Source organism: Rosa chinensis, chromosome 2 (genome assembly GCF_002994745.2).
Source record: "Rosa chinensis cultivar Old Blush chromosome 2, RchiOBHm-V2, whole genome shotgun sequence".
NCBI classification, from domain to species: domain Eukaryota; kingdom Viridiplantae; phylum Streptophyta; class Magnoliopsida; order Rosales; family Rosaceae; genus Rosa; species Rosa chinensis.
Window position 1 is genome coordinate 31069329 of NC_037089.1, and position 19125 is coordinate 31088453.

Consider the following 19125-nt stretch of genomic DNA (forward strand, 5'->3'; position numbering starts at 1 on the left):
AAACCATAAAATCCACATCCAAAATCATTCATTACAATTTCCATTAATCCACAATTGTCTCATGTACACAAACCTAATCATGAGCATCAGTTCAAAATGACCGATATATACTAATCTGGAAGTCCAAATGCTTAATAAAGGAAGAACTTCTACTAGACACAAGTCAATAAAGGAACTAGCTAGTTGTACTGCTGTACCAGTTTCACGATCTTATCATGAATGGAATCACCCGAAGCATAGAAGTGGTCATAGAAAACTGAAGGTATTCCGGGGTGCGTGAGCATACATGCATAACCCTGCAGATATGCTTTGCCAGGACTCAAAATACCAAACTTGATGCCAACCCATAACATATACTGTTGAGAATTCCAAACCTTAACAGCAAAAACATAAACTTGATTGCAGAAAGTGAGACAAACATAGTAATAGCAAAAGCCAATATCAAAATGAAGCTAAAGACTCAATATTTACATAAAAATGTGGGGAACAATGAAAAGGTTTATTGAGACCAATAATCCTAAACCAAATAATCGAATTCTTCCATATCTAATTCTAGTAGATTAAGAAATGAATTTGTTGCTAGTAGGTATAGTAATCTAGTATATGTGCTTACTCTAGAGTTTGTCTCAAAGCTGAAATAGGGTCACGGTGATGACTACCCCATAATTTAGAGGAAACAAAAATGTCCTCTCTTTTTATAGTCCCATCTTGAAACGTACGTCTCTGTTAAAGTGTTTATAAGGGCAGCCTCAGAACCATATATCTTGACTGTGCCAAAGTGCATGTAGCCCATCTGCATTGTACAAATCAATTATTTCAGAAATTTGTAGGTAATATTGAAAATCACATTGATCCGAGTTTTCATCAATTTCATCGACGACTTACCAACACATGCAAAAATTATAAAGATCAATTACCTACAAATAGAGAGAACAAAGCAGCAACAAGTTGCAAGGAACTTAATTTCTCTTTACCTTCTTATTTCTATTCTAAGAAAGATTAAGAATTAATATAATTGCTTTTCCAGCTAGCTACCTACTTGCAGATAGTTTAAGAGAGAAGGAAAAAGAAGCAATTAACAGAGACGTTTGGCAGCAATTCACACCATTGCAGGTATTATGGCTGCTACTGTTTTTACGTTGGACATTACCAGAAAGTAATCAACACCATTGCAGGTATTTAAATTTTCTGACATCCAAAATATAAGAGAACGTTAATTACAGGTATTTACCTGAGCAACCAAAGAGAGCATCAAGAAGACAGTCCTTGGAAATCTACCTACAAATAGAGAGAACAGAACAGCAAGAAGTTGCAATGAACTTAATTTATCTTTATCTTCTTATTTATATTCCAAACATGCCAAAACTTTTGTTCAAATATCCTAAGCTATAGTACCAGACCCAAACTTCAGATTATACAAATCTCTCAGCATGATCTAACAAATTTGAGCCAGCTTAGCCCCTGCCCTTCCCTTCCCAAGCCTTAGGCTTCCTTTCTACCCAAAACAAGAAAAAAAAGACAAAGACAAAACACACCAACAACAAAGAAGATAGCAGCAAATGCTGCAAATCTCGACTGAAGTCACTACAAATCAAAACCATCTCAAACCTGCATCCAGAAACCCAAATTCAAACAGCACCAAAGAATCATAAATCGAAGAAATCAAAGAATCAGAAACTGCAAATCTCGACACCATGTATCCTCTCCAACCTCCAAAGAATCAGAAATAGAAGAAATACTCAAATCCCTAACTGATCTACTTAAGCTTCCAAACAATCAGATTCAAAGAGGCTATGGGCTGCCCTATATTCCACTCTAGCTCAGCAGCCCATAGCCTCTTTGAAACTCTTCAAAAACTTCACCCTATTCTCATATATAATTCCAGAAACTCAAATTCAAATAGCACAATGCCTACATAATTAGTAGAAAACAAAAATCACACATACTTAATTCATAGCTCTGGAAAAAGTAACGAAACAGATGCGAACTGCACGAGGAATCAAAAGAAACTATCTAACAACAAGAACTCAATCAAAATGGCTGTCCAACATTTTAAAAACCAAACAACAAAGACCAATTTCAAAACAGAAGATGAAGGGAAAATACAAGTAGTTTGGAATCTATATGGATCCAATTGCCAAGCCCCGTCCCAATTAACTCTTTACAATCTTCAAAATTTGAACGAAAGAAACAAATTCAGGAGCTCAAATAAGATCAAACCAACAATCAAACAGATCGAATACAAGTAAATGACACTATAAAACTCCACACACTTACTTTGAGTTTTCTAGCATTCTTGCAGAAACTTATAACAGTTGCCTTTGAGTTGCTACTAGGATCTCTACTAATTCTCTTTAGAAGAGTCCTAACCCTTTGGTCAATACTAGAAAATCAGCCTCAGCCTTGGCTTGGTAGGTTTTCTGTAAAGCTACATAGTGCCTGCAAGAAAGTAGATAAAGCACACATTTCAACAAATTAGTTTTTAAAGCACAAAAGAGAAACATGAAATTCTGGGGATGTCGACTAACTCAGTTGAAGATGTTATATCTGGTACTGATCCCTCGAGGGGTGCCTCACCACCACCTTCATTTGCTAGGAATTCCTGTAAAGTGAAAATTTATGATTATACAACTAAATAAATGAATAGTGGTATGGATTGTATAGAATTTGACTAGCTAAATACAAGCATTTGATTACTTGATAAAAAATATATATATATAAAAAGTAACTTTTGCAACCTTCATGCATCCAAAGAAAACGGCAGAAATCTAAGAGCCTTATTAAAGCGAAGACTTCTAGTCAGATTACTCAGGTGTTCCCTCCCTGCATGGACCACTCAATTAGACAACATGCTTCAACTCTGAGCATTTATTTCTGTATTTACAATGATCATGTCGGAAAACCGAGGACTAGAGCTAAAAACTCTGTTTGCAAAAAATATGAGTTAAGCCATTAACACTAGGTTTTACTTTTTTTCCTTTTTTTTTAATCAATGCATCAAAGTTAAACTGCCTTACACTCACAACTAAGAACACTGAACCATTTTGAAACTACAGTTTAGGGTTATCAATCAATTCAAAACTTACCATAAGGAAATCAGTTGGAGATTAAGGAAATCAATTCAGAACTTATCATAAGGAAATCAGAGACTCTAGAAGATGTTATAAATGTTAAGTGATAAAAAACACTCTCACCAAGATAAACAGATCTAATTTATGCACACTATATCCAGTTGTCGCAGATTCAATCTTGGTTTCACAAATCTTCAATGCCGCCACCATGACCCAAAAGTCTGATTAACCGGAATGAACTTAAGAACGGCTGTCACTAATTATTTGTTGCAACTCTGGACCTGAGACATAAAGTAAGAAAAATCAACCACCTGCTCAATGGGGATTGATATTCACGCATGAGTATTTGAGGCTGAAACACTAGTTATGACGGCAAACTCCAAAGAAGTGTGTGCAAAACCATAAAGCCAATACCAACCCCAAAGGAGTGAGAATGTAAGCAATAATTGACAAAGCGTGACACCGACACTGCATCTATGCAGGTGCAGTAATTGAGTGCAGTTTGTAGCTTAGTTAAACAAATACTAATTTTAGAATTTTTCCTGACATGAAGAAACAATGTCATTTCGAATTTTAGTGACAACTATATCCTATCTTGAAAATTTCCATTCGCAACAGCCTCTTCAACTAAAAACGTTCTCAAAATTCCAACCAATGCTTGAATAACATATCCTCACTAATTCCTCAAGGAGTAAAGACTTTAAAGGAGTTCTCAATGCTTCACTGTAGTTATCTACATCATCTGCAGTCATCCTAGTTTTGATAAGCTCCTTATAAATTCAAGAACACAGGAAGAAAAATCACGGTGCTGAACAGCAATAAAACGATTGTTCAACATAGTAATTAATATACAAATCAAGAAGGTAAACCTTGAACTCTTTTTTCTCTTCCCTAGTTGTTGGAAGTACACTACTAGGACTTTTTATCAGAAATGCAAAAGAGACTGACATTGATAATGTCTCAGATAACAACATGAAAATAGCACTCTGTACCTTCTAAGCTCAGGCCATGGATTATTCAAACGAAGGTCATCCAGAAAATGTTCAGGCTTGGACTCAATCACAGTATGTTTCTGCACCCAGAAAACCATAGAGAAAATGAAGGACATGCCCATTTCATTTCATTTTCTTCTCTTTTATTTTGTCTTCAATATCCCAGCAACCAAAGCTAGCAAGAAAAGCATCAAAAACCCAATAAAAACCAAATCGAATGACAACCCAGATCACATAAATCCCGGAAACATTCACCAAAGCCAACACCTTTTTCAAAAACAAAGCTTAAACAACCAGAACTAGCACCTGATCTAATTCGAGGATAGAGGGAGAGGGCTAGTGCTGGCAACCGTCCAGGAGAGATTGAGAGAGAGAGAGAGAGAGAGAGAGAGAGAGAGAGAGAGATGAAGAGTCACTAAGTGATTGACTTCGAATTCATGGAGAGACCAAGACAAGAGTCATTGAACCAAAGCCAGTCTATGAAATCAAAATGAAACAAAATCAAAACCTACTGACCTATCAAATCAAAATACAATTGTAATCTACATAACTAAGTTCTAATGGCCCAAACAAGACCTTCAAACTCAAACCCAGATCCGTATAATCCCAAATAAGAGATGAGCTGCTGAAAAGGAGACTTACAAAACCAATAGTCATCGAAGCATAGGTTAGCAGAGTCCATGAAGGATATACAAGAGGCTATCTGTCCTCCCAGATTGACCATGATCAAGAGGAATTGTATAATAACACCCATATTCTCTCCTGGAATCCCACTAGCACTGCAATTCCAAGCATCAAGCTACCAAAGTGAATAAAGAATTGTATGAAATTTGCCCAGAAACTTAAGATAACTTAGCAGCCTATTAATGCCACTGACCACTAAGCTCTCAACCTATGTACTCAGCTAACACACAGACTTGCCAATCCGATATCATCAAAGTAAAATTAAAAATTTCACCCAAAGCCCATTATAGAAGCATAACTGTGTCTAGCAATTTGTTCTAAAAGCAAACAAACGATGCAATATGAGTAGAAAACAGCTTGTACAATAAAAGAAAGAAAATCATCTAGTGTAAACATACCTTTTAAAAGTGGGCCTGTTGATTTGTGTTATCGACAAGATGAGCAGCCTTGCCAAAAAAGGTATGAACACTAGTGGCAATCACCACAGCTTCAATCTCTCCTTGTTTTCATGTAGACCCCAAATACACAATGTCACCAGGGCCTTTGATCACAGGAAGTGACTCACTGACAAGTGTAGACTGCAAAGACCAAATGCAAAAAATGAGACTAAAATCTAAATAGCTCCATTCAATCATATAATCTTGCGAAAATGTGATTGTTAAATCACCTGATCAATTTCAGTGGATCACCATCGAGGAGACAAGCATGTGCTGGAATAATATCCCCAAACTTAATGTTGATTATATGATTTATATCAGCAGGAACAAGAACGGAAGCATCCTCCTCAATCCACCTCCCAATCTGATACACGCACAAATTCAGAGAACTCAAGCCACCCAAGAACTGGGATATATTATTAACAATTTCATTAGCTTTAATAATTTCAATTTGGGTTTTATCAATTAGGAGATGAATTGGGTTTTAGAATACCTCTTTCGGTGGAGTGACCGGAGTGAATAACCCAACAATTTCGAACTGATACAAGACATATAATCATGAATCTTAAAAAGTTACAAACTGCAATTGAAGAAGAAATCAACATTAAATGGAAATCAAGTTATCACACCCATTTCTAACTACCCAATCAGTATCATTAGTTCATTACCTTAATTAAAATCAACATCAAGATCAAAACTCAAATGGAAATAGACATCAACATCAAGACCAGATCAGTTAATCAGTAACATTATCTTTGTTAAAAACTTAAAATTACCATCAAGATCAAAATATCAAATGGAAATCGTCAAATCAAACCCATTTCAACTTTACCCATTCAAAATCTAATTTCCCATCATAATTTCCCAACAAGATCAAATGGAATTCAAAGTATCGAACCCAAGTTTACAGATTAGAAATTTAGAATTCAGAAACTCAGAGGAGAAGCAGAGGAGGAGCGGAGCTCGGAGAGGGAGTAAGAGATAGTGAGATACCTAGAGCCTGGAGGAGGAGCTCGGAGACTGCAGAGGCGGACTGGCGGAGACGGATTGCTGGTTGTAGCCTTGCAGGTTGTTGTGTTTGGTGTTCCATATTCCTCGTTCAGGTCGGGACTCGGGAGTGCTCCAATTCTCCAACTGAGTTCAGCGGTGGGGCTTGAGTCCTACCCAATCGGGGCTGAATCCGCCCCTGCTCTGTGATTTAGTTCTTGGGAAGTGAAAGACTTGTGGTGATGGACAGGTCCCCATCCCCAAATAGAAGAAAAACCTAATCGAAACTAAGAAGAAGAGGAAGAGACTAAGAAGAATAGAGAGAGCGAGAAGACAGAGGAGGGGGTGAGAATCAAGATCTGAGAGAGCTGAGTGAGAAGGAGAGAGGCTGGTTTTTGAGGTTTTCAATTTCGCGAGTTCTAGGTACAGCTGAGAGAGCTGATCGATCGAGTGAGAATTCGAAGGACAGAAAATGACTTGTATCAAAAGTTCAAAACGCACAAGTCAATATAACCTAGAAAATTTTAAAACAAGCTCTACACTCGGACGACAATTAAATGTTGTCTGAATGTCACAACATTTTCTAGTCAACTAGAGCTTGGTTATTTGAGAGGGAAAAGTATTTGATCAAATTTTGGATATCCCTCCAAATTTGGGATAGGAAATCATCATCTATTACAACAACAAATATGTGTTGTCTGAAGGCTGGCCATTTTTTCAAATTGAACGGGTATGGTTTTAGCCTATATTCAGACAACATAACAAAAAATTATGTCGTCTGAAAAACTCAGACGACACTAAACGAAACTTATGTCGTCTGAAGGCTTTTTTGGCATAGTGTTACTGTTGCTAGATACGGAAATTGGGTCGGGGCAAAATTTTCAGGTACCATTATGACATTTTTCAAAATATAAGTATGAAAATTAATAGTCTGGAAAAGTCAGGCACTGTTTGGACGAATTTTCCTTGAAAATATACAAAATCCAGCTCCGCAGTCAAACAGAACTCATAAGTTAACATACTACTACAATCCAAGCCGGAAGCTACTCCGCTATTGTATTCTTGTTGGGATTTAACACAGATCGGGAGTATATAGATTGAAGGGCAGAAATAATGCATTGGCTAGAACTCTTCTTTTGTAGCATCCCAGAACCTATCATTACATCATTTCTGCTGATCGATGCAGATGACTAATAGAACTGCGGCTCTGATATCATGTACAGAGTGGAAACCACTGATCTTGTTGTCCAATAGTATCCGAAAGCGCTTTCATCACTAGTAAAAGCACTGCAGAATCGGGCCTGACACTGTTATTTTGCACTTTCGTACTACTTTATAAGATTGGGAGAGCTTTTTTATGGGATCAGTGCTTGACGATATTATTATATCTAAAATGAGCACATTTTCAACTAGCCTAAGAAATTAATCAAATTCAATTCCCAGCCGCCGGGCCTAGCTAGGTTATCTAGTGTTATATGACAGCCAGTGCTTAACGCCTATTATTTGGAGACACTTCACGTGAGTACTATGTAACAAAATCACCCTTTTAGTACAGACTTTAATTTGATTTGAAACTTGAAAGCAAGTAGTGGTTTCATCCTCAGCTTCCAGTTCTGTTTATGCTCCATTAATTAACTTTCTCGATCAAATCCTTCTTTTATATACTTTGCTTTCTGCCCCTGTTTCAGTGTGTACGGCGCTATCTTTTGAATTTACTGTAGCATATATACTGTAGCATGCATATATATATATATATATATGAATTAGCAGCAAGGTTGGTACTGTACGTACTCCATTTTGTTGTGTTTGCATATGCGGATATGCCGCCTTAATAATGCTATAGGCCTGCAAGAAAAACCAGAGAATGGACAATGGAACAATAATTGGCTTTTAAGGGTTTTAAAATAGCACTGGCAATCACTTTTTAGCAAAATATCGGTTCAAATTAAAAGTTTAGTATAAAGGAAAAGGTAGAAATTCAGTTGTCTCATCTGATTAGGAAACCCCTTGGAGGCTTTCTGGGTCTTTAAGTGGCTTTCTTTATCAGAATAGACAGCACTTTAGACAAGCTTAATCTTGCAATGTTGAGTCACCCCTTGGACATATCAATCAAGTTTCAAAGACGGGATGGAAATGCAGCGACTTGTACGTTTACCGGTAGAGGGCATTTAGATTGTGCTCAAAAACGAAAAAATGAGATCGAAATTCTTCACTACTTTCATACAATTAGGAGCAAAAAAATTTAATAATTCACGATTCCAAAGTACTCTGTACAAATTCACAACTACTAGCATTGATTACATTATGCCTTGCTGGTGGGATGGCTTAGCTAGCTATATAGTGACCTCTAACCAGAAATGAAGATACTTGAATTAGTGCTTCATCCATTAAAACCCTAAAGGCACATAGCACAACCTCAGCAATCCAGCACATATATATAATTATGCAACTAACAAAAAAGAATTATAAATTTAGCTAGCTAGCTTGGCTAATAATTCCCCTATAATTACGAATAAACCCTTCAGGTTCAAGCGCTGCAATGCTTACTGTAGTTTCCTGCACAGGAAGAGCACGAGTTGTCTCCGACGAGCTATCTGCCTGGCTGAAGCCAACGATCTTCTGACACGTCTCGATCAAGCTGTGCCGGCATTTAGGGCACGAAGAGTGAGAGCTCAGCCACTTATCGATGCACCTCACATGGAATCCATGGTTACACTTGGGAAGTAGCCGCACGCGCTCGCCGGTTGTAAACTCCGACAAACAAATTATGCACTCACTGTCCAACCCGGGAAGCTTAAGCTCAGCTGAGTAATTCACCGTCGTAAAAGTCTTGAGAGCTTTCTTCTTGACTCCGGTGTTGGCCAGCCTCGCCGAGTTGTCTCTTGAGGAAGAAGAAGACTCCGAGGACACGAAGCTCGAGCACCTCAGAGCGCACTTTATGATGGAGTTGAGCCCCAAAGAGCAAATTAGGGCGCAGAGGAGGACAGAGAGCACCATGACCACATTAGCATCGAAGCTGTTGTCTCCGGGGTACTGATCAGGAGAGGACGAAGATGTGTCGTGCGAGGTTGAAGATGGAGAGATGGGTGGAGGGTAAAGTGGGTTGTGGAGGAGTAGTCTCCTGGAGTAGAAGTCCCCAAGAAGATCGTGAAGTTGGTGAGAAGCAGAAGCAGAAGCAGGCATGTTCAGTTTTGGGAAGAGGTTGAGGTTGGTCTGAGAGTGAATTAATGGTTGCAGAAGCTGGAGAAGGGGATTATATATACGAAAAAGTTCAAATTTTTAAAGGAGGTGAATTCGCTTTTTTCGTGTTTTAATATACAGGGATTACTGTAACATACTTGGAGAATATTCTGAGGGGGTTTTAGCCCGCATTATAGGGAAGGTTTTATTTTAAGTTGCAGATAATAGAGATTTTTGAAATCCTATGGGTATTCCACTGAGCCTCTTGATAGTTTTAATGGTGGTTTCTAATCAAGGTGGGAGCCTCTCCCACCTTCGGCGCATTTGAGAATCACACGCGGCACTTATTCTGTGAATGAATCATATCTAGAAATGAGATTTGGGACCCATTAGGGCAACAAAAGGAAGGGGCTAAGAAGCTTCGCGGGAGAAAATGAGCCTTAATTAATCAATCAATAATAGGAGGGTTTAAGGCTTAATATAGACCACAGAGTCTCCGCAAGGTCAAAATTTGAGTTAGTAATTCTCAATTAGGAGGGGATTCGAAAAGTGTAGATTCTTTAAGTACTCAATTATTGGGTGCCTATTTGAAGTGTGTTAGAAATATGCCAACATTTCTCTCTTGTTTCCTTTAAATAATTAAAAAGTTAAAAAAAAAAAGTGTGGTTATTGGCACTCTACCATTTAATTTGTTCATCCTACTTGCTCATTACACCATATATTTTAATTTCAATTTTTAAATTTACTTATCTAACCTATTTTTCTTTCTAGAAATATCCTTATATGACATATCCAATTAATTTTTTTTTTATAACAAAAATCTCTCATTTAATTTATACCAATAACAAAACTAAAATATATTAAAGTTTTCTACTAAAATCATAATCTGATTTACTTCCTTTTTTTTTTTTTTTTCTTTCAGTATCAATGTTCATCAATCTATTTCATTCCATATCAAAAGATTAGTAAGTTAACAACTATGAGCAATGAAGAAAAGATTGATTTTTTTCGTGTTTTGTTTTTTTTACTTTCAGACTTTTAGTGTTCATAAAGAATATTGCAAAGATTTTGACGAAGTTAACACTAATGATTTTTTAAATTCAATAATGAATTATCTATGAGGAGAGAACAAAAGGACAAAAAAAAAAGTAATAAATTTAAATTTGGGTGGAGAAGAAGAAGATTAATGTTATCCAATGAGAAATAATTAAGTAGTCTTTGTTTTTGATAAATTGGTTATGTATTTAGTTTTATTTATAAATTTAGATTTTAGAAAATTAGTGTACTTATTAGTCATTTTGCACTTGGGTAATATAGTCTTTCAATAATTCAAATGTTTGTATGGTGAACTAAGAAAATGGTAAGGTGACAATAGCCGCACCCAAGAAAAATAAGGGGATCATAAGTTCAAATCAAATTCGCAACAATTCATGGAGCGTAAGAGTCATAACAATGATTTATGTGACTATTTGAGAAAAAAGTAATTCATTAATCATTTACAATTACGATATTTTAGAAGAAAATTTCCGAATAAGGCATATGTGTGTAAAATTAATCTGCTTCAAAAACTGACATGTTTGTAAACAATTTTGTACTGCCTCAGTAATGTCACTCCCAATAGTTTCCCAATAGTGTTGGAAAAATAGGGGAGGCATGCCATCCGGCTAGGGGACTTGGTTGGATACATATGAAATAAAGCACACCTCACCTCTTCCTGAGAATATTGTGCACATAACTGAACATTCATCTCTTGAGAAACGCAAGGCTGAATTGCTTCCAAGGTTGTGTTCATAGCTTCCATATCAATCTCGGAGGCAGTAAACATAGTTGAGAAATAAGAGGTTATCACCTTCTCCACTTCCTCATCATCCTCACACCATTCGCCATCTTCATTATACAACCCAGAAAGAGTATTTTTTTCTCCTCCTATTAGCAGTCTTCCTATGAAAATAACTCGTATTTCGGTCTCTCTCTTTCAACCAATGCACTTTGGAACGTTGCTTCCAAAAGCTTTCTTCTTGTGAAAGAAGACACTGTAGATTTTCCATAAGTTGTTTCTTCTCCCTCGTCATAGCCTCAGACAAATGAACATCAAGCAACTCCTCCAATCTTCCTCTAATACCAAGCATCTGCATTTGTCTGCCCCGAAACGCCCTTTTCTGCCATTTATCTAACTCTAACCTTGTATAGGTAATTTTCTTCGTCACACGAAACATGGGTGAGCCAGAAACATCAGTAGCCTAAGCCGTCTTCACAACATCATCACACTCACTATTCTGCAACCAGTAAGATTCAAACTTGAATCTATAATGGGTCCTTTTCTTAGGCAATGGTCTCGTGCTGGCATGAAGTAGGAGAGGGATGTGATCTGAGTCACTAGGCGCCAGATGTTGTAGCCTAGCATGGCCATAGATATCAAACCAGGAAGATGTGCAAACTGCTCTGTCCAGACGGAGCTAGGTTTTCGAGTTCCACCATGTAGATTGATGGCCATGAAACCCTAGGTCTAATAAATCACCATAACCTAGAGCATCATGATACTCTGGCATTTGTCTCTTTGCCCTAATCGGACCTTCTTTCTTCTCATCATTATTGAGAATTTCATTGAAATCCCCAATAACAATCCATGGCAGTGCATCTAAATCTCTCAAATCACGTAACAGCTGCCAGGAACGATCACTTTCGGACGTCCGTGCATAACCATAAAAGCCAGTCAATCTCCAGTGAGGATTTCTAGTACCGCCGTCAATGAACAGATCCATATGATGTTGTGAAACTGTTCCAATCTTCGCCTGCACTTCGTCACTCCAAAACATACCCAAGCCACCAGCCTGCCCATCGCTCAAGACTTCCCGTGAATTGGGAAACCCTAAGGTAATGGACAAAGCGTTAAAGTCAGAGAGATGACTGATTTTTGTTTCACAGATGAAAACAATTTGAGGACGATTTTGAGCAATCAAATCTTTCAATGCTCTCGTTGTAGTGTTATTGCAAATTCCTCTACAATTCCAACTAAGAATTTCCAAATCCATGGTAGTAGAATTCTTGCTTTCTAGATCTCTAGAAAGTAAACCTTAGCAACGCCGCACTAGGTCTGCAACTTCCAAGAGAAGAAGAAGATTAATGTTATCCAATGAGAAATTAAGTAGTCTTTGTTTTTGATTAATTGGTTATGTATTTAGTTTTATTTATAAATTTAGATTTTAGAAAATTAGTGTACTTATTAGTCATTTTGCACTTGGTAATATAGTCTTTTAATAATTCAAATGTTTCTATGGTGAACTAAGAAAATGGTAGGGTGGCAATAGCCGCACCCAAAAAAAATAAGGAGATCATAAGTTCAAATCAAATTCGCAACAATTCATGGAGCATAAGAGTCATAACAATGATTTATGTGACTATTCGAGAAAAAAGTAATTCATTAATCATTTACGATTACGATATTTTAGAAGAAAATTTCCGAATAAAATTAAAAGTAGATAACTACCAAACAAAACTTGCATATGATAATCAATACCCAGCGAGCTAGCCAAGGTGCGGACAGGGCTTGGCGCCCAACATGATGCACTACCATTTTGACTCTAGAACACCAACTTCTAATCTGAGAGCGTATAACAGATCATTAGGGTGATAATTATTACCGCAATGTTAAATTTCTCCTGAACTACTTGCAGAAAACCTATTTCAATGATTAACCGAGAAGAGACAATGTTTTTGACAAAAGATCGATATTATATATAGCTTACCCCTAAACCCTAAACCCCAGTCTACCCATTTGTCTATAATTTCTACGGTACGGTGTTAGTTTTTTTAGACAACAAGTTTCAGCTCACCTGCAAAATTTCAGGATTAACATCAAAACAAAAATAGGAGCATCATATCATTTGGAGCAGGAGAGTGTATAACTATATATATACCAGTCGGAAATGTCAAATAAAGCTTCCTATTCCAAGCTTTCCTTGAAGTGGTTGAGAGAAAATTGGATACCTTTCTTGATTGAGAAAATTCCAAATATGGAAGTTTTTAACTTAATTAAAGTATAAAACTTTCATTGTTGGGAGGTTAATTTTAAGGTGGAAATAAAGGAGGATCGTCCCTAACAGTATGATCATATATAACGCCTTAGCCTTTACTTTCTAAGGAGCTTTAACTAGGATGTAACGGGTACAATAGATCATCAAAAAGTTTTATTTATTTTTGAATGCGGGGGGTGTTAGTCCATTGAAGTAAAGTAGGAAGCATTACAAGAGATGACTCACTCGGACTCCGGGCAACGACAGAAAGAGTCATGAATGAAAAATCTAAGACAAACCTAAACTAATCAAACATAATGAATCCATGAGATGAAGCTCAAGTGCTGTAGAAACAAAGTTCGACACTACTAGGATGGTCCCCGACCAAAGACAAAAGACCATCCCAATTTATTCATGTTCCCTTCGACGTCCCCTATTCGAGGGCACCCATGGGAGTACATTCCTTAGACTCAGAACCTTTGCCAGAAGACATGTGAACCTCCCCACCAGTAAGGGTTGGTGTTCCTGCAGCCAGACCCGAGCTGCCTTCACCAGAGGAAGGATATGCCACTGCCTTAAAACTCTTCTTCCTCCGAGGTTTTGGATCCTCAGAAATCAGCTTCTTAGGTTTCAGAGCCACGGGTTTCGGATTATTCTTGCGCCCAGGAGGACGTCCCAACTTAACCTTCTTTGCCGAGGAAACTAAGATAACCCCATTCTTGCTCTTTAGGGCAATTTAGGTTCAAACCCAAGATCAACAGCCTCCACCTGAGGTACCTCCTCAACTGTCTTCTTATGTTTAGAATATTGCATGAGGGTCGCAGAGGCCGTTCTCTTCTTCCCACTGAGAGATGGGACAACTGTAGCAGCTTGCATGGGCGCACTATCCCCTGAACCGGAGATGGAATCTCGGCCAGTTGGGCCGCTATAGCCAACGCAAAGAAACCCTGGAGTAAACCTGAGGTCGACTTAGCCACGGAAGTAAAGAGTTTAGGTACTGTGGACTGAGCCAAAACCTCCACAAGACTCAGAGCAACAGACCTAACAAAGCTAGGGTTAGGGTTGGCGCCGACAGAGTCCTACAACATTTTCGAAGGACCATCACAACCCGACCGCTGGTGTTCCATCATACCACAGACCCGACAGAACCCGACAATTCTCTCATAGAGGAACCTTATCGTCGCAGATGCCCTAGAGGTGAAATCAAAAGTGGATGGAGGGAAAACCTGCTTCACCGGAGACGACAGAAGGTGACGGATACAAACCCGTGCCGCTATACCCTTGCGAATACCAGCCTTATCCAAATGTACAATTTCCCCTAAAGTAGCTCTAATGAGCGCCACAGCGCCCTCGGTAACTAGGGCCGGTGGTAGACCCATAATCTCCACCCACACTGGAAAAGAAGAGATCGGTACTTGCGCCGGATCTTTCAAACCATCGAACTCAGCCATAGCTAGCGCCCACTTTCTAAAAAACCACAGTCCTCCCTCGACCGTCCTTTAGGTTTGAAAACTAAAAAACAAATCAATCGTTGACTGCGCATGTAGAGAGACGATATCCAAGCCCCCATAAGGAGGTCATAGTCCCCAAGAAAGCCTTTGGATCACCCCGACGTTTGGCTATGACAGAGAGAAGTCTCCCCACCGTGAAGTGATGAGAAGACACCGCAGCAGCACCAGCCGGACCAAAGGATGTCCGACCATCTTAGGAGATCGCCAAAGCTGCTGCCAGACGAGCAGTAACATGATCAACCATGGTGGAAGAGAGGAAGATGCGTAGAAACCCTGGCAGAGAGAAAAAACCCTAGCACTGTAAAACTCTCACAAAAAATGTTAGTAAATTTTTTATCAAAAAGTTAATACCTATATTTACAATTGAGGTTTTGTCCATTGACCCCATTTCTAGGAATTTTTTTCCCACTTACCCCATTAAGTTTTTTTAATCCCCTCTTACTCAAAACACTCTAAAGAGGTATTCCCTAATACCCCATTAAGATTTTTTTTTTTTTTAAATATCATTTTACCCTCACACCTTTGTTACTTAGAGAGAGAGAGAGAGAATGGAAGAGAGAGAAACCATAGGAGACTTCGCCGGAACCGGTCATCAACCGCGGAGTTCGTCACCGGATTCCTGTCACCGATTGCCGGAATCCTGCCAACTTCACTGGAATCCGGCCTACTTTCGCCAGAATCAGGTAACCGACTGCTGCCCACCGGAATTTTATGAAAACATCTATTGCCTTTGGGGCCAATAGACCTCTATTTCCCCGACCCTAATGTAGAGGTCTATTGCCCCCCAATAGACGCCTATTGCCCCTCCATAGAACTTTCGGTAGTCGGAATGGGAACTAATATTCCTAAAATTAGATAGTTAAAACTTTTATTAAAGAAAAAAATGAAGAGATTATATCAATTTAAAAACGTCTATTGTCCCCCATGCCAATAGCCCTGTATTACCCCCCGGATAAAACTTTTTTTTTCCTTCTTGGAGGAGAGTGGTGGGGAGAAGCAGGTGTGGTCCTGGTTGAAAGCCAAATGGAGGAGAGTGGTGGGGGATTGGGTTGGGTTTGGGGTTTCTGGTTCATGCTTTGCTCAGGATAGGAGCTCGCGAAAATGTTGGTCCGCCTCTTTTGTTTTTTTTGTTTTTTTAAGGTAAAATGGGACGCGGTGCAGGTTTCCTCTGTGAAGTGAAATTGCCGCCATTTTTCTCAATCGGGTTCTGCTTCTCAGATTTGGGTTTCTACGTTTTGTGGGTTTTTCAAATTTTGGTGAGAGAGAGAGAGAGAGAGAGTGGCCGGTGATTTTGCACAGAGAGAGGGGAGAGAGATGAGAGAGTGGCATAGTTTGAGATTGTTTAATTAGGCTGAGGGTATATTTGTCATTGTACTCTAAATTGGGTTAGTGAGATTAAAAATCTGTTGCTGGGGTCAGTGAGATAATTTTGGCTCATTTTAGTGTTTTGGGTCAAGGACCCCTTACAATTTATCTTTTAAAAGAAAACGAGAGAATTGACAACACTTTTAAAAATAAAAGAATTGAAAAATAAATAAAAGAAAAGATAATATATATTGCCGCACTCACAATTAACTGTTTAATCTGTTGTGCTCAATTGCACGCATGTTATTAGATCTAAAAAAAAAATTTAACAGAAATTTAAGAGTAGAGAATAATGAGACGGTTGAAATAGATTGATTGTCTCCAACATTGGTTAAAAGCAGTTAAACTGAATAAGTTATCTACATGTGCATTAATAAAATTACAGGTATTCCATCATTGGTGACACAATTTAAGACCAGTCCTGATAAAATTATCATGGGATAAGACGACCAAAACCCATACCAAAGACCTCTTATCAATTTCCCTTAACTATCAAAACACAAGTCCCTTCACTTGTTGATGCTCTTAAGCCCCGTTTGGGATTGCTTCACTTTAAAAAAAAAAAAAAATCAGCTTTTGTTCAAAATTTTAGATTTTATTGTATTTGGTAAATAAATAAAAAATAATTTTAATTGAAAGTTATAGGTCACTGACAACAGATTTTAAAAGCAGCCCAGATGTTGCTTTTAGAAGCTACTATGGATCAAAACACGCTTTGCAGTTGTTTTATGTATTGATAGCACTTTCAAAAATATTATTTACCAAACACGAAACTATTTTAATTTACAGTTGATTATTTTCACAACACAACAACAACAGTTTTTTTTTAAAAGTTACAGCAATCTCAAACTTAGATGTTCAAACCATAAACAACTCTGAAGTATGAACCCTTGTGGCCTGATATATGTTTTTGTTTTCTTAATTGGAAAACCTCGGAACTATGGAGAAATAGTCAACGACTACTTTATTAGCATAGCTTACTTTGATTAGCAAGATTTTGGGTTGGTCGTGCTGACTCGTTTATCATGAACAAATTGAATATTGCAATGGAATGCTCTTTGTAGTTTAATAATTAGTATAGGGCACTACTAGTCAGGACAACGCGCTAGTCACAGTGATCCTAAATCCTCCCAATATCCCATCGTACTTATCACCGATTTGCAAATCTGTCATTCATTGTACCATCTATATTAAGTTATTACCTTTTTTAGATTCCGTAATCTACGCTTAGGAACTACTACATGTTCAAATGATGTTATGATCGATGTTCTATGTAAGTCCGATCGATCAAGGGCAGATTTGCTAACACAACTAAAATTTAGAGGTTGAGTAGCAAATTTCTAACCTGCTAAACGATGCGGCAATTTTACTAGTTCACAATCTCTGCTCCATTACGGATTCCATGTTAACTCTAGCCTAAAAATTGAAACTTCTTTATATTCATGAAAATTTATATACTGATATATTTTTTAATAAACAAATGAACTGTATATTAACGTAACGTAATTGTACATCAATAAATTAAAACTAACTTTTAATCAATATTGTAGTACAATTATGCAATATAATGTTTGTCGGCGCCCTTTATAATTAACTATGAAGAGCCAGCAGGGCAAAATTGGATAGGAAGATGGTCCCTTGAGGATCTTACCCCTTTGCTTTCAACTTGCAACGAAATCAAGAATGATCTTCTGGCCATGCAAGTAGCTAGATTTATTGTAATCTGGAAGGGTTTACTGCAGGGTCTTCACTTTATGGCTCCTAACTAAAGCAAAATCTGCTACCGTAAAATAATGACAAGTTGCACCTACTTTAAAGTGTTATTATTAAAATTAACTAGTAGGTACATAGTATTTTCATTACTTATTGTTGTCATGGAACTTTTGGCCCAGAACTTGTTTTTGTGCCAACTTTCGTGACATGGCACCCGAAAGGCCAACATCGGCCTCTTGAACTTCCGACATCGTACAATCAATGAGGGAGTTTTCTAGGGAAGGAGGACACTCGAGTTCTTTCATTTTAAAACTTTGCAATTCCATTTTGAGCTCGGAATGGAATCAAGTATAGTCACGTCTCACGTACTGTAGCGTTGGATGAGTACTTGCAATATGAATGGATGTAATTTTTTTGAGGGTGTATTCCATACACTGTCAGTGCATGGGTACTTGCAATATAAATAGATGTAATTTTTTTTATATTAAAATATATAAATGAGTGGATTAGATGAGTGGCTGTTGTTTTTTTTAGAAATTAAAATAACCGTCAATGCACTTGCACTGTCGGTGCATACAATCCTATTAAATTTTTCTACATCATGAGTCAGAAAACAGACGATGATCATCGCTGTTCACATTGACTGAATTAGAAGGTGCAAGTAAAAGCAATTCCCCCCATCTTGCATATCCTCCCCACCCTCCCAAAATTTAGTTCGCCTATTAAACTATCAACTTTCAAAAATAAAGGCAAAACTTTTACAGAAACACCTTAAAGAAACTCAGACAAAGGCAATTAACCTGGTTAAAAATTAAAACTAATCAATATTGTATCTTCATGTATCATGTATGAAAGTATTCTATCGCTTCGAGCTCTTCTTCTTCTTTTTTTTTTATTTTTTTTTATTTTTTTTATGTAGCCGGTTTTTTTTTTACTGTACAGTTGTTGCTGTCTACAATAGTCATGTAATGAAGATTGTCGTCTAACGGTTAACAAAATTAATTAAGTAAGAAGTAAAGTACCATGCTTATGTGAAGGGATATTAATCATATTATGTAGGTACAAGTTTTGTGCATTGACATTCCATACAAAACGGGAAAGTATCGTTGAGGTTAATGGGTTTAATATCTTTTGGTTATTTAAAGATATTTTTTTGTGTGCCATATTAATCC

At 37.7% G+C, this 19125-nt stretch overlaps 1 protein-coding gene, 1 long non-coding RNA gene and 1 other non-coding gene across 4 annotated transcripts; all 3 read right to left on the reverse strand.

The window, feature by feature from the left end:
- Positions 1-1441, reverse strand: LOC121051969. Its single transcript, XR_005807665.1, has 2 exons — positions 1232-1441; positions 1-793 (listed from the first exon to the last, which is right to left on the reverse strand). It is a non-coding gene; the product is annotated as an uncharacterized LOC121051969 (long non-coding RNA).
- Positions 1442-2259: 818 nt separating this feature from the next.
- Positions 2260-5306, reverse strand: LOC112186609. 2 transcript variants are annotated; one of them, XR_005807664.1, is made up of 6 exons: positions 5146-5306; positions 4706-4842; positions 4064-4238; positions 3195-3352; positions 2529-2602; positions 2260-2439 (listed from the first exon to the last, which is right to left on the reverse strand). It is a non-coding gene; the product is annotated as an uncharacterized LOC112186609 (transcript). The 2 variants fall into 2 exon arrangements; XR_005807663.1 differs by having other exon boundaries at positions 4064-4842.
- A 3081-nt stretch (positions 5307-8387) lies between these two features.
- LOC112188905 (RING-H2 finger protein ATL78) lies at positions 8388-9575 on the reverse strand. Its single transcript, XM_024328135.2, has one exon. The coding sequence runs from the start codon at positions 9352-9354 to the stop codon at positions 8647-8649; it is 708 nt and encodes a 235-aa protein (XP_024183903.1). The 5' UTR covers positions 9355-9575; the 3' UTR covers positions 8388-8646.
- Positions 9576-19125: the final 9550 nt, after the last annotated feature.